Here is a 15,828-nt window from a genome sequence, read left to right on the forward strand (position 1 = left end):
TCCTAGATATCTGTGAATAGAATTATCTCTCAAAGAGTGGGTTGAGGTGGGTTTTAGTCTGCAATGGCCCCATGAAATAAACGTGTGCTACTGAGCTCCATAGCAGGGTGATACTCTTGAGCTGGGGAGAAGGAATCTATGTCTTTGACAGGCACATGCATCAGGATATTAAATCAGATGACAAGAATATTAAAGGCTTTCCTGAATGATCTGTAGTAAAGAACTCCCTTTTAACTCTGTGGAATCCATGTATTTCCTAAACTGATTAACTTGCAACCCCTCCTCCCACCCCATGCCTGCCTCAGAATTACTTACATTCCACAAAACTAGTCTCCTTGAAGCTTCAAAAGTTTCTGACTTAAGCCTATAGGCTCACATTTCCTTGAGGCATAACTTGTCCAGCACTCACCATACTTGTTCACTCAAGGTTGATGTTCTGGCTATTGTTCATCTGTCCAGTCCCAAATACCAGCTTGAGTAGGATATCCCCAAACTGCGTATGTATGAAAAACTCCAAGACTACAACAGGCTTGCCCCTAAAGGAAACACTGTCCTTCAACTCTTGGATGCCCTCACTGAGGAAACTGACTCAAGGTTTCAGTAAGGCAACTTCAGTAAGGCCTTAGTGCAGTTCAGTAAGGCAGCCTCCAGGGACAAAGGCCTAGTTGCCAAGACTACAAGAGCAGCTTTTTCTTAGCCAGAGAGTCCAACTCTTTTAGAACGGAGTCTCAAAGTTCCCTTTTCATAGTGGGGAGGGGAAATTCTTAGCAAGCTAACTGGGAAAGGTGAGGGGTGGGGATCTAGTCTCTTCAATGACTACAAATTTTGTGTTCAGTCTTCCTGTCTAGACCAAGGAGTTACTTCTATAATGAGCACAGGTAGGGGCCAGACATAGGGACACACACAGTTAATTACAGCACAGAGGCATAGGTAGGTGGTATTTGGTTTCCACCTGGGTCAAGGGCCTGAGGTGCATATTTTACATAACCAAATTAGACCTGGCCTCTAAGTTCTTCCCTGCATCCTCAGTCCCAACTTGGCATACCCTGTCCCAAACCCTGAATTTTGCAATCTAGGGCTGGGCTGCCCTTCCCCCAGAGGTTTCTCTCTATATAATCCAGACATTTTGGTCTCCCTCTCTTTATTTTCCTCTTCTCTGTGTATGTGTGTGTATGTGCCCTTTTGCTTTCTCTCCCTCTCCTACTCCCCTCCCCCTCAAGACTTCCCTGGCCTCTGTTCTTGGGGTCAGTGAACTCACCCACATGAGTGCAGCTTCCTAATAAACCTACCTGCCTTCAGCAGAGAAATAACCTACCAGATGATGCCAAAATCCAGGAGAGGTTGAGCCCCCAGCTTGATGGCCCCAGTCTTTCCTGGCCTCATGGGCACTACTTCTATCTCTCTCTCCTCCCCTGTATATGTCATTTCTTTGGACTGTGAGTACCCATCACCAGCTACTGCTGATCTGGGTCCAGGACCCTCTGGCCTCTCTCTGATAATTTGCAGCCACAACAGAGTAAGCCCTGAGACAGGCTGACTCCATGATAGACTTCAACTTGGCAGTTCAGGAAACTAGGTCAAATTTCTGTTTCCAAGAACTGGGCAAATCCAGGCAAATTCGGGCCTCAGAAGCTGCCCACTACCTGGCCCAAGGCAAGGACAGTGGGCCAACAGCAGTTTCCAGACTTATCCAGCAATGGTTCTGAAATGTCCCTAGAGATAGAGGCAACAATTGAGGTTGCCTACCCTTCCCCAGAATTCCCCTGATGTGCTTTAAGTTGGTCCTTCAAGCTCACTTGGGCATCTCCATCTTGGAATTGGAGACCCCAGCATGCTGGACTTCTGCAGAATAAAACATTCTTTGCAGCCAGGCAGTGGTGGCACATGCCTTTAATCCCAGCACTTGGGAGGCAGAGGTGGGCAGATTTCTGAGTTCAAGGCCAGCCTGGTCTACACAGTGAGTTCCAGGACAGACAGGGCTATACAAGAGAAACCCTGTCTGAAAAACAACAACAACAAAACAAACAAAAAACCCCCAAAACACACTTTGTTTTTATATACATCTTCAGCGAATCATGGACCCATATATCCGCATTCCAAGCAAAGACCCAGTCTTTGTTTTGGAGGAACCTTTGATATAGAGACCTCTTATCGGAGGCTACCACCCAGGCATAAATGGTTTGTTTGTCTCAGACTATGAATTGGGATGCCAATCCAATAACGTTGGGATCTCCTGCAAACACTGAGAAGATGGGTGCTATGCGATCTAAAACAAAAATTTAGTACCGAGACCTGCGAGACCTGTGACATCATATAAGTGACAATTAGTACAGTGCGACTATAGGCCTGTCATTACAACCTGCACACCCCGCCCCCAACCCCTGCCTATTCCTGAGGGTGGGATCTGTTTTCCTTTCCCTGGGATTCCCCTACCCCTTCTCCAACTCTTAAGGGTTTTACTGCTGTGAACAGACACTATGACCAAGGCAACTCTTATAAGGACAACGTTTAATTGGGGCTGGCTTACAGGTTCAGAGGTTCAGTCCAGCATTCAGGCAGGCATGGTGCAGGAGGAGCTGAGAGTTCTACATCTTCATCCAAAGGCAAACAAAAGACAGACCGGCTTCTAGGAAGCTAGGATGAGGATCTCAAAGCCCATGCCCACAGTGACACACCTACTCCAACAAGGCCACACCTCCTAATAGTGCCATTCCTTGGGCTAAGCATATATAAACCATCAAATACACCAAAAAGTTGTCTCCCTAAACCCCTATCTTCTGCCCCTAACATCCAGGTGTTCCCTCAGAACCTGAATCCAGAAAAGCTTCAACACAGTTACTGACAGGTGCTGTGGCCCAGCCTCGCAAACTGCTTCAGCTGGGTCTACATACTCCTACCCGAAGATAGTCTCACAACCTAGACAGCAGTGAACCAACCAATTCTTCCCAGACTTGGCCGACATTCCAGCTTTTTGCCCACACTCCAAAATTGCACCCCAATGTCAGCAGAAAGTAGTCATAGATGATTATGGTGTCCCAATAAATCTCCTCTAATCTAATCTAATCTAATCTAATCCAATCAAATCCAATCTAATCTCTGTTTTACATTGGCTCATTTCACCAGCAGCAGAGAAATAACCTATCAGGTGGACCTCTGCGAGTTTGAGACCAGCCTGGTCTACATAGAGTTCCTGGCCAGTGCAACTATGGAGACAGAGAGACAGACATAGAGAGACAGCAACTGAACATGGGTATTCACCAAGAAGCAGAAGGTGTCCTACTTTGAGCTCCACTCTGGAGTTAAATTGTGGTTCATTTTAACATTGAACCCTCACTTCCCACACAACATTCAGGTTTTTATGAAAATAGTATTTCTTTATTTCAAGACAGGGTCTTGTGGGACCTAGGCTCGCCTGTCATTATGTAACCAGAGGTGACTGAAGTGGAAACTTCTAGTTTCTTTAGACAATCAGTTGTATCAGATGGTGTTTTGCTGGGGCAGAAATATGAAGGAGTGTTTTCCTGAAGTGGACACAGGAGAAAGGATGTTTTGCTAAGGTAGACTTGTGAAGGAAAGTTTCAATAAAGCAAACTTGTGAAAGGACAAATGATGTTAAGAAGGACCCAACAGACAGTGGATGACACTGGATGGTATTGGATTTCTTACCATTGTTTGTCATCTTTTGTTGAGACTCCATAAGGAGAAACACACCAAAAAATTTCTAGTGGTGTGCTGGTGGCTTCTTGCCATGAAACTGGCAGAGTGATATTGTCTGATATAGGCTCATGTGGAGTTTTGCTAAGACAAATTCACATGTTGAGGTCAGACACATGGTGAGACAAGGGCTTGGCTTGGCTTGCTTGTATAGCTAGCTTTACAATGCTTCTTGGTCTCTTATCTTTACTGATCTTTGCTTTGTTGAAAGAGGCACAGTAGAGAACTTCTCCTGGTATCCCTGCTGGTCCTAATCTCTCCTGCTGACTTGTGCCGATTGACTGAGGCCTGGTTGGCTATTCCTGCTAGGGCGTGCCACGGCTGCTGCTATCCTAACACTACTGAACTGGAATGCTGATATATCCATCCGTGAAGTGTTTTTGAGTGGATCCAGCTGCCACTGAGGACTCCGGTGGACTGAACTGCTGATTTCTTGACAAAGCAGATGGGATTTGCTCCAAAGAGCAATTTCTAAACCTGTCTACTTCTCCTGTATCCTAATGTCCTTTCTTTTCTACTACCTCTGGTGGGTGGTAGGTGAGAAGGGAGGTTAAAACATTCAAGAACCATCATTAGAAGCATTGAAAAATCTAAGCCAACAGATGGCCCTGAATTTCTGGTCCTCTTGCCTCCACAAGCTGAGGATGTGGCTATGTGCCTTCACATCCCATCTTATGCTCAAGATTGAACCTAGGGCTCCAGGCAGGCTAGACAAGTGCTCCACAAAGAGCTACATCTTCAGCCCCCAGAGGAATACAGTTTTGAAAATAATTTCCTTTTATTTTTGGCCTTTTACTCAATCTGTTCTATGGCATTGTAGGATGAGTTAAGGGCACAAGGCTATATACCCCATACATAGGTTCCTCCCAGGAGAGCTCTCCATGCACTGTGCTTAAGGACTATTCCTAGAGCTAGTATTCTCCCCAATAAGGAACTATCATGTTTATAACATTGTCTAGAACCCAGCAGCTTTCTCTGAAATGGTTTCAGAAATAAGAACCGGAAAGGGCAACATTCAAATGTGGCGCTTATCCCTTGCCTTTCATGGCTCTCTACCAGAGAATACAGCAATAAGGGTTCAGTAGAGGGGGTGGGCGGGCGGTAGCTTTCCTTCCAAGAGGAGAATCATAAGCTGGTGGCAACTAGCCACATCAGGCAGGGTGCAGGACTGGAAGAGATTAGCTGCCTATGATGACATCAAAAGAGAGAGATGATTACAAACACAGGTAGAGGATGATTGCTGCAGGCCTTTCAAAGGCCTGGCAAGTTCTCTTGAAGGAAGGCTCCAGCAGTTCTCTGTCAGTCTACGTGTGTGTGAACAGTTCAAAGAAAAGGAAACACTTAAGTGCAATCATCCAGAGGGTGAGAGGTCACAGTCCAATGATGATAAAATGCTACTCGTGGGTCTGACAAGCTGCACAGCTGCTCCATGGCGAGATGATTCTAGACAAGCAGAAGCTGTGCTTTCACTCTGACTGGTTCTGCACAACACTCACTGCAGAGCCAGCCCACTCTGAGCCATGATCCACATCACCTCCTCTCAGAGCAATGCCCTCGACCCCAGACAGTTAGACAAGTCTTGCCAATGTCGGAGCTCCAAACTTTCAGTCTCTGCACAACTTAATACAAACTGATTACTGTCAAAACCACCATTTCTTAAATTGTGGGTGGATACCTGAACACTGTAACTGGGTTTGGGGGGTGGGGGCACAAAAATTTGGCCCCAGTGAAAGGTTGCTGAGCCTATAACCAGTATAGTTCATATCCAACACAGGCTGACTTGAATGTGTTTCTGGCAGCAGTTGCCGGCATTGCATCTTAAGTTCATAGCACACACAACACTTTGCACTTCTCCTTGCAGCTCCAAACACTTGTCACAGACTTGAAGCTGCTGAATGTTACCACCGTGGGGTTTTCACTGTGGACACAAGGTTTTCTGCTTTTATGGAAGCAAAGATTTAATCACAGGAAGCAAGGACTTATATTTTCCTATCATTATGCCTCAGCATGCAAGTATGAGATGAGTGTATCTTTGGGTTGATTGTTTTGTGTTAGAATGTTTGGCTTTAGGAACGCTTAAGTGCTGATTTGAATTTCATTTAAAAAAATCATAAAATGAATTGGACCATTGGATTAGGGCAGAATTTCTTTTTTTTTTGATATTTTTTTTTATTTACATTTCAAATGATTTCCCCTTTTCTGGGTCCCCACTCCCCGCAAGTCCCATAAGCCCTCTTCCCTCCCCCTGTTTCTCCATCTACCCCTTCCCACTTCCCTGTTCTGGTATTCCCCTATACTGTTGCATTGAGTCTTTCCAGAACCAGGGGCCACTCCTCCATTCTTTTTGGACATCATTTAATATGTGGATTATGTCTTGGGTATTCAAAGTTTCTAAGCTAATATCCACTTATCAGTGAGTGCATACCATGATTGATCTTTTGAGGCTGTGTTACCTCACTTAGTATGATGTTCTCCAGCTCCATCCATTTGTCTAAGAATTTCACGAATTCATTGTTTCTAATGGCTGAATAGTACTCCATTGTGTAAATATACCACATTTTTTGTATCCATTCCTCCGTTGAAGGAGACCTGGGTTTTTTCCAGCTTCTGGCTACTACAAATAGGGCTGCTATGAACATAGTGGAGCATGTGTCCTTATTGCATGCTGAAGAATCCTCTGGGTATATGCCCAGGAGTGGTATAGCAGGGTCCTCAGGAAGTGTCATGCTCAGTTTTCTGAGGAACAGCCAGACTGACTTCCAAAATGGTTGCACCATCTTGCAATCCCACCAGCAGTGGAGGAGTGTTCCTCTTTCTCTACATCCTCGCCAACACCTGCTGTGTCCTGAGTTTTTGACCTTAGCCATTCTGACTGGTGTGAGGTAAAATCTCAGGGTTGTTTTGATTTGCATTTCCCTAATGATTAATGATGTTGAACATTTCTTAAGGTGTTTCTCAGCCCTCCGGAAGTTCTTCATGTGAAAATTCTTCATGTGAAAAATCTTTTAGCTCCATACCCCACTTTTTAATGGGGTTATTTGGTTCTCTGGGTTCTACCTTCTTGAGTTCTTTGTATATATTAGATATTAGCCCTCTGTCAGATTTAGGGTTGGTGAAGATCCTTTCCTAATCTGTTGGTTGACGTTTTGTCCTTTTGACAGTGTCCTTTGCTTTACAGAACCTTTGTAGTTTTATGAGGTCCCATTTGTCAATTCTTGATCTTAGAGTGTAAGCTATTGGTGTTCTATTCAGGAACTTTTCCCCTGTGCCCATGTCCTCCAGGGTCTTCCCCAGTTTCTTTTCGATTAGTTTCAGTGTGTCAGGTTTTATGTGGAGGTCCTTGATCCATTTGGAGTTGAACTTAGTACAAGGAGATAAGAATGGATCGATGCTCATTCTTCTGCATGCTGACCTCCAATTGAACCAGCACCATTTGTTGAAAAGGCTATCTTTTTTCCACTGGATGCTTTCAGCTCCTTTGTCGAAGACCAAGTGACCATAGGTGTGTTGGTTCATTTCTGGGTCTTCAATCCTATTCCATTGATCCGCTTGCCTGATATTGTACCAATACCATGCAGTTTTTATCACTATTGCTCTGTAGTAGAGTTTAAAGTCTGGGATACTGAATTCCCCTGAAGTTCTTTTACTGATGAGAATAGTTTTAGCTATCCTGGGTTTTTTGTTATTCCAAAAGAATTTGAGAATTGCTCTTTCTAGCTCTATGAAGAACTGGGTTGGAATTTTTATGGGGATAGCATTGAATCTGTAGATTGCCTTTGGCAAGATGGCCATTTTAACTATATTAATCCTGCCAATCCATGAGCATGGAAGATTTTTCCATTTTCTGAGATCTTCTTCAATTTCCTTCTTCAGAGATCTGAAGTTCTTGTCATATAGGTCTTTCACTTGTTTGGTTAGAGTCACCCAAGATACTTTATGCTGTTTATAGCTATTGTGAAGGGGGTCATTTCCTTAATTTCTTTCTCAGTCTGCTTATCCTTTGAATATATAAAGGCTACTGATTTGCTTGCGTTGATTTTGTAGCCAGCCACTTTGCTGAAGTTGTTTATCAGCTCTAGGAGTTCTCTAGTAGAGTTTTTAGAGTCACTTAAGTATACTATCATATCATCTGCAAATAGTGATAGTTTGACTTCTTCCTTTCCAAATTGTATCCCTTTGACTTCCTTATGTTGTCTAATTGCTCTAGCTAGGACTTCAAGAACTATATTGAAACGATAGGGAGAGAGGGGGCAGCCTTGTCTAGTCCCCGATTTTAATGGGATTGCTTCAAGTTTCTCTCCATTTAGTTTGATGTTGGCTACCGGTTTGCTGTATATTGCTTTGTTGAAGATCAAGTGACCATAGGTGTGTTGGTTCATTTCTGGGTCTTCAATCCTATTCCATTGATCCGCTTGCCTGACATTGTACCAATACCATGCAGTCTTTATCACTATTGCTCTGTAGTAAAGTTTGAGGTCTGGGATACTGAATCCCCCAGAAGTTCTTTTACTGTTGAGAATAGTTTTAGCTATACTGGGTTTTTTGTTATTCCAGATGAATTTGAGAATTGCTCTTTCTAGCTCTATGAAGAACTGGGTTGGGATTTTTATGGGGATAGCTTTGAATCTGTAGATTGCCTTTGGCAAGATGGCCATTTTAACTATATTAATCCTAGGGCAGAATTTCTAATGATTTTTTTTAAAAGCTATTTGTAAAATACTTCTACCATATTTGTTTGAAACAGCCTTCTGAATGTTGAGGATTTTAAAGTCAAAATATCAATCAATTTTGAAAAACACTGAAGATGTACCATATCCTGCAGTGTCAAATATTCAGCTCCAATTTAACTGTTCATGTAAAAATATACAGCACGTCCTTCTCATTAATGTGTACAATAGTCTTTAATAAACAATATACTGAAAATGCTAAGGTATATGTCTTTACTACTCATCAGTAAACATTTGACTTTTGTACTAATTTTTCAATTACAATTCTAATATAAAAATCTCCTGCAGAGAGGGCTTGTGAATGGAAAAGCCGAGGTTGCCATGTCTATGACCAGCAAAACAATCGTGGCCTGGGGTTTCCAAGCCCCACAAACCTAGTACTAGTACTGGATAACAGTTACTGCTTTAGGAAAGAGAAATGAAGAGCAGAACAAGTTAGGAGAATGTCTCCCTGTAAGAAGAGAAGCAAAGTCAGGTTAAGTCCCCTGTGGATCTGAAAATTGGCAATAAAGTGAAGAAAGCGTTGCAAGAAAGCAGGTGAGGGGGCACCCCACCCACCACCCTCAGAGGGTCACTGCTCAGCGAGCAGCCCCAGCAAGCTAGCAAAACACAAACTCTTCTAGGGGCAGAAAAAGAAGGTGTAAGCTTCTAGTCACCTCACCCATCTATGCAAAAGGCACAATGGACAGGAGTGCTCATTCAAGTGTTCAGGTTTTTAAAGAAACAACCCATGAAAACCTTTGAGATTGTATTTAAAATCTGCAAAACAATAGAAGCTCAAATCAAAACATATATACAAACCTCAAATATGGAGCTTGTGGGAGAAAGCCAAAGAGTTAAGGGTGGGCAGACAGGGGAGTGAACATGCATTGACTTGTCTTGGGGCCTGTTCGTTAAGGAAAAACCACTGTGGGCACAACCCTTGGCATTTAAAGGAGGGGCCTTAAGGAATTAAAGACTCAAGTGTAAGTTAGCAAAACAAAACAAAACAAAACAAAACAAACAAACAAAAACAAAAAAAAAAAAAAACAATTGAAGAAAGACTTCCAAAGCCTGTGAAACCTTACCACTTAAGATAATGACAGAAACTTATGACTGCTTCCTCTCTGGCAGAAAGGAGCACAGTCAGAGGCTGAAAACAGCAGGCCCTTTGTAGCTGCCTGTTGTGGTTTGCTTATTCTATTATGAATTGGCTGGGAGATAAGAACAAACAAGACAACACCCTGTCTAACTCCAGGGAGAGGGGTGGGGTGACCTGGCTCCAGTCACTCCTGGGCAAGTGTGTGCAGGGCCCCTGTTTGCAGCTGAGGTGCTTAGGAAACTCCATGCAAAGTCAAGAGCTGGGATAAGATGCAGACATCTTCCATTGCACAACCCAAACACGCTGTGTTATTAAGGGGCTTTACGGCATTTCTCCACCAAGAGCACTGAGAATTTTGAGTAATTATTTCTTTAAACTCTTTTGTCAACATTATTTTTGTTCAATAAGAAAAAAATCCTTAAAAACTTAGACAAGCAAGTATTTACACCCAGCTCCCCTCCCTGTACCCTACTGTGTGAACAAGGAATCACGCAACAGCCAGCAGGTAAAGACAATGTAACTTGGGGCCATCTTTCTCCCTTGGCACCAGGGTAGGGTCCAGTCTAGGTGTCAGGGCTGTGCTAGCTCCAGCAGCGGAGATTCTTCTTGAGAACAGCAGTTGCTAAGCCCTGGGGTTAGTTAGCAGGCCATGAGACAGTGCAATACCCATGATCCCAGAACAAAGCTGGTCTCTGCAGCTGTCCCATATCTCAGTGTTTGTGCTTATCCTCATATGATTGACCTGAGCCTATCCTAACAAATTCACTCTCCCTACCCTCCGGTATCCTTGGTTTTACTTTCTGCAGAGCACACATTTTCACTTTTGTGTATTCTGTTTTTCTCCCAGGCTGGAATGAAGATCCCATCAACCACACTTGCCCTTGCAGGTTCTGCAGTTTAAGTGCTGCATGTAGAAAACATACTTGACAGAAACACAGAGAGACTGAGCAGACAGCTACACACAGCCTAGTGTGGAGCTAGTAGAAAGGAGGTCAGAGTCTGCTGGTCACTTCAGCCAGCCACACTACCACTACTTCCCCCAGCTGGACAGAGGCAAGACTAACATGTGAACAGAGGAGTTGAAATGCAGAGCCACAAGGCTTTAGACAACATGAAACAAAGCCCTGGTGCTGAGATAATTTACAGGATTCTTAAAATTCAAATACAGAGTTGGGGGTGGGGTACCTGGATATCAGCAAGGTAGTCTTGCCAGCCTAATGCTGCTTTGTGACACATAACTGAACTATGAAAGATAAAAATAGGTAAGACCAGGACATAACTGATCTGATGAGAGACAAATAACAAAATAATCATGTAGAGAGGTAGAACTGGGTGTTCATCTTAAGCAATGTTCATAAATCTAGTTCCAGGCTATTATTCCACAGACATTACTGACACTATAGCAAGGTACAGAGTGTGACCAAGAGCATCCTTTGCATTCATTGCTCAGTGAAAGGAAAGTGGGCTGGCTGTTCCATCTCAACTTGAGACATGAGAATGCATGAAGTCATAATGAAAATGGCAGAATGTTATCTCAACAGCAGGGGAGCTTTCTGTATGTGAGAAACTTACTTAAAATGCACTCAAATCTTTATGAATGCATCGTTATTTTCCAAAACCTGCAGGTGCCATGTTCACAGCAGCAGAAATGAAGTGAAACAAACCCAGGATGTCCACGTATTTCAAACAAGCAAAAGATGGGATGAGGTGGGCCATGAGGGCCAAATGCAAGCTGGTAATCAGATAAGAGTGAACCTACCTTTCCTTTTGAACAGTGAGTAAGGAAAGAGCTGGGGCAGGATTATGAAACTTTCAAGTTGTAAAAATGTGCTTTCCTCAATACACTGGAGTTGTCTATTTGGCTCAAAAGCAGAACCCAAAAAGAGAGTTTTAAGGATTCTCATTCAAGCTATGATAAATAATGTTTAAAACATTGTGTATTGTCCAAACATTCTTTAAATCCTTTTAACACAGTTAATGATTTGCCTGTTTTTGTTCACATGGAGATGCTGAATGCTACTTGCCAAAGTGGAATACTAAAATGGTACTTATTATAATTAAAATGTAATTGCTAAAGAAGTCCAAATCTATGGAATTTATGATCCTGCTACATGTTTAGAAAACAGGGACTCAGAAAAGTCAGTCAATTTACCAAGAAGTCCTTTGATTCTCCAGAATACTGTAATGATCAGGACATGGTGAATTTTGGTTTCTCATCCTCTTGGATTTGACAGTCTATCCGTGTTTGGGGCATGAGTTGACTTCCATGCCTGCCATCTTGCTCCAGCAGAGCCTTGAGCATAGATAAAGAGGTGGGGACCCAGGAGCTCGTTGAGTCATCCAGTTACTCAGCTATATATGTGGCTCAAAGCGCAGGGATCTGTAAGGTCAAGTCTACATAGTGTCATCAATATAAGTCAGAGTTTGAAAAAACAAAAGTCCACCCCCAATTCTGTACCCCAACTAGGAGTACACAACACCAAAATCACCCTTCCACAGTTCAAATGCAAAGAACAGTAGCAAAATGCAGGAAACAATTTAACTAGACCTATTAAGACTATTCCTGACTAATAAGGAAAGGTAGGGTGGGATTGGAGGATCTATTTGAGAATTCCGCACAGTTCACCAGTTCTGAAGCCTAACAGCACTCTCACAGTTGCTAAGTTATTGCCACTACCCCAGTTTTGACATTTGTGCACAGTACCCTTTGGCCTTCAGGTATTTAGACTTATTATTTCAAAAATACAGCATTAAGAATATTTAACTCATGTTAAATATTTCAAAAAGCAAAAATCTTACCATCTGTCTGCTTGGGTATGCAGACTTGGAAGGAAAAGCTTACAGAATGGTCTGCAAGGTTAGCACATCCTACTTTTGTAGGAGCTGCTAGAAGCAGCTGTCATGACGAAGCTGTCAAGAAGGTCTGTGTATGAAAAATACTTGGCCATTGGTTCCCCCAGGCTAGAACATGGGATTGTTAGCAAATATGTCCCGAAAAACAATGCTCATAAAGTGCTAAAAGCTCCCAAACAAATATGACCCTCTAAACTATATACAAATGAGAAGCATTTAATGAGCAACCCTTTCTTCACCAATAAGTGCTTAAATTAAGCCCAGGAGACTCTTCAAAGGAACCAAAGATGTCTCCTTGTTAAGACAAACTATATATAGACATCAAGATAATTATATGAGGCATGCAACCACACACACACACACACACACACACACACACACACACACACACATATAAAATTATCCTAGTTTTTACATTCCCATTATCTTTATAAATACAGGATAAAAATCAGTCTAAACAATTTTCTGAGACCTCCTCAAGGATTACAGCAAGCCAGATATCCCTTTAAAAATGTGGTGTCTGTGTGTGGATTGTGTGTGTATATGTTTGTGTGTATAGTGTGTGTATGTGTGTGTGTGTGTGTATGTGTGTGTGTGTGTAGTAAAGATCAAAAGCAAATGTTCTGGACAGTTCTTTTCTACTCAAGGCTTTTACCAAGAATGTGTGCCTTGTTTTTGGGAAAACACCATAAATGACAGCTGTTCAAAAGCATGGAAATTAATTGGCAGCAAGAATTTCCTTGACTAATAGGGAAAAACTCAAAGCCACATGTCTGATGAGCTTTCCCACCCTAGTCAAGCACAGCCCTGTTAGTGATTAGGATTTGCAAACAGAAGCATAGTCAAGGTTCACGCGCCATCTTTCCTCTGTGGGACAGAGCTGCTCTCCCATCACTGTGAACACACAGTGGGGCTGATGGGCACAGCTATAATTGACAGGGCAAAGGGGTCAGCTAGCAAGTTTCTACTTTCTTGTCAGGATCAGATGGAGGCACAGTAAAAATAATTCATTCACTGTATTAACAATAGGAGCAAGTTATTATGTCCCTCCCCCATGGTAAGCCATCTGCTTTTAGCTGTTTTTTCCAGTAGTGTGGATGGATTCATGCTCTGACATGGGGCACTCAAGTTGTAGCCTTGTGACCAATGGTGAGAATGGATGAGGCAGCTGGTCAGGATTAGGTGAACAGCTGTGGCCCTGGGACCAGGTTTTGTTACTGTGCTCTGAGTCTGACTTGGACTCATTAGCAGTAAGTTCTCATCACCCAAGCTAACAACAACTGAGCAATCATGAAAACTATCCCCTGAAGCTAGCAGTAAGATATTCAGGAAGGAACAAGGAACCCCTTCTATCCAAAGCAAATGAAACTGCTGACAGAGTTTAAGAAAAATATTCTCCTATTAGTTCCTAGACTTCTGAAGCATGTTCCACATTCCGTGCTGAGCAGCGTACCTGGCCATCCCCAGGCTTGGAAAGTTGGTGGGGACAATGAGAATGTCCAGCCGGGAGAAAGGGTGTGTTCCCAGGACAGAGTGTGCAGCTGAGAGGCAAGGAGGGATCAGCCGCAGCAGGGCCTCTCGGCAGGCACCCTCAAGGCACACTGGGGCAAACACTCGATAAGGAATGATGTCCTGGGCAGCAGCAGATGCACTCTGGAACCGGCAAGGGTATTCCATATGACTGCAGGTGTTATCACACCTGCAAAAGAAGACAGTGGTTCAAACAGGCTTATCAGAAAAGGTGGTTCATTTCAATTACTGGCTTGTCTGCTTTTGGACAGCAGTGAAAATTATAGGTCAAATATTTATTGATGTGCATGAAGTGATTGAGTGACTTCAATCTAAGCTAATGAAAGTAAAGATCTTATTTTTGAATTATGGGGGTCAGGAGTGGGCAAGATTTGAAACAATAAAACACTCTCCCACCCAAATTAAAGCAAATTCTACCTTCAGTAATGTGAACTCAAATACCATCAGAGAGAAACTGCTCAAATGACTGACTTTTTTTTTAGAGAGGGGAAGATACAATAGTCATTTTATTTATTGACTTTTCATTGGGGTCTCAGGGAGCTCAGGTAGCTTTGAACTCAGGATATAGCTGAGGCTACCCTTAAACTTCTGATTCTTCTGCATCTATTTCTCAAGTACTGGGATTACAGGTATGAGCTGCTATGTACCTGGCTATAGGCAAATTAAAGATTCCATCTTGGAAAATCCTAGAATAAGTGACCTGGGATGAGGTAGGCAACGAACCAACAATAGTCATAGGTATAGTGTTAAAAAAAATAATCACAAGTAGCATTCAAAAAAAAATCACAAACCAGCTTATCAAAAAGCAATCTAGGTGTCCTTCACAAAACTTGCCAGAGACTGGCACTGGCATTTTTTTTTTCAAAACACTTTTAGGCTTTGGAGACAGGTTCACATGCATTCCAGGCTGGCCTTAAACTCAACATGTAGATGCAAATGGCCTTGAACTCCTGTGTGCTGGGATTACTGGCATATGCCTGGTTTATACAGTGCTAAGAATTGAACCCAGGGCTTCCTGTATGCTAGGCAAGTACTCTACCAACTGAGCTATGTCTCTGGTCCCTTTCTAATGCACTTTCAGTATAAATTTAATGAAATCAACCTTCTAAGGAAGCAGGGCAGAGCCCAGCTAGCCCCATCTGACATGTTTACTCCCTGAACAGCAAAGGAGGAATTGAAAGAAAATTCCTAGGGCCTGACTCACAGGCCTCAAGAGAACTTATATATCTAAAGAAACCAACATCAAAGAGAATTCTATTTTTTCATCTGTTAACATGCCCTCTATTCAGACACAATGGAAAAACCCTGTAACCTTAAATTGCAGATTATAATTCTAGCTGTGGGTACTGCCATGATTCACCACAGATACTGAAGAATCTCTAAGTGCTTGCCTGCCTCAATTTGGGCAGGTTGCAACAATTCTTCTTTAGGTTTATGAAGTGTCTTCCAGGCACCCAAGCTCTGTGGTCAGGCGATACACACAGCTATGGAAACAAGCCTCACCTTCCACCATCGTGCTTCAGGAATAACCAGCCCCAGTGAGGCCGGTTAAAGGATACAGCTGATATCAGCTATATGGTTGGGGGTAGGTAAAAAAAAAAATGGAGAGCTATAAAACTGCCAGGATAAAGTGACTGAAAGAATAGAGTTACTAACACTGAACTAAAGCCAAAGTCCTGGACTCATAACATCACCTTAAGAGAAAGAAAGCAAAAGTGTCTGTTTGTAAACATCCGACTAAAAAGGTTACAACATCCACCTAAAGATGAGGAGCAAAGATGGCCAACCTATTGAGCCTCTGTGAATTTTTAAAAATGTATTCACACAGAAAAACAATGTCCTATGGTAATTTAAGCTCACATACTCTCTACTGAAAAGCTTTTACAAGCTCCAGTTGACCATGTATCCATGGCATATGCCCAT

At 42.7% G+C, this 15,828-nt stretch overlaps 1 protein-coding gene across 6 annotated transcripts in view; it reads right to left on the reverse strand.

Annotated features, from left to right (window-relative positions):
* The window catches only part of Aopep (aminopeptidase O (putative)), a 313,459-nt gene that overhangs the window by 213,881 nt on the left and 83,750 nt on the right, over positions 1–15,828 (reverse strand). For all 6 annotated transcript variants that reach the window (XM_052156769.1, XM_052156766.1, XM_052156767.1 and 3 more), the window contains one exon: positions 13,829–14,074. In XM_052156769.1, coding sequence (XP_052012729.1) covers positions 13,829–14,074 — 246 coding nt within the window. The remainder of the gene's footprint in view (positions 1–13,828; positions 14,075–15,828) is intronic.

The sequence above is a fragment of the Apodemus sylvaticus genome, chromosome 14 (genome assembly GCF_947179515.1).
Source record: "Apodemus sylvaticus chromosome 14, mApoSyl1.1, whole genome shotgun sequence".
Lineage (NCBI taxonomy): Eukaryota > Metazoa > Chordata > Mammalia > Rodentia > Muridae > Apodemus > Apodemus sylvaticus.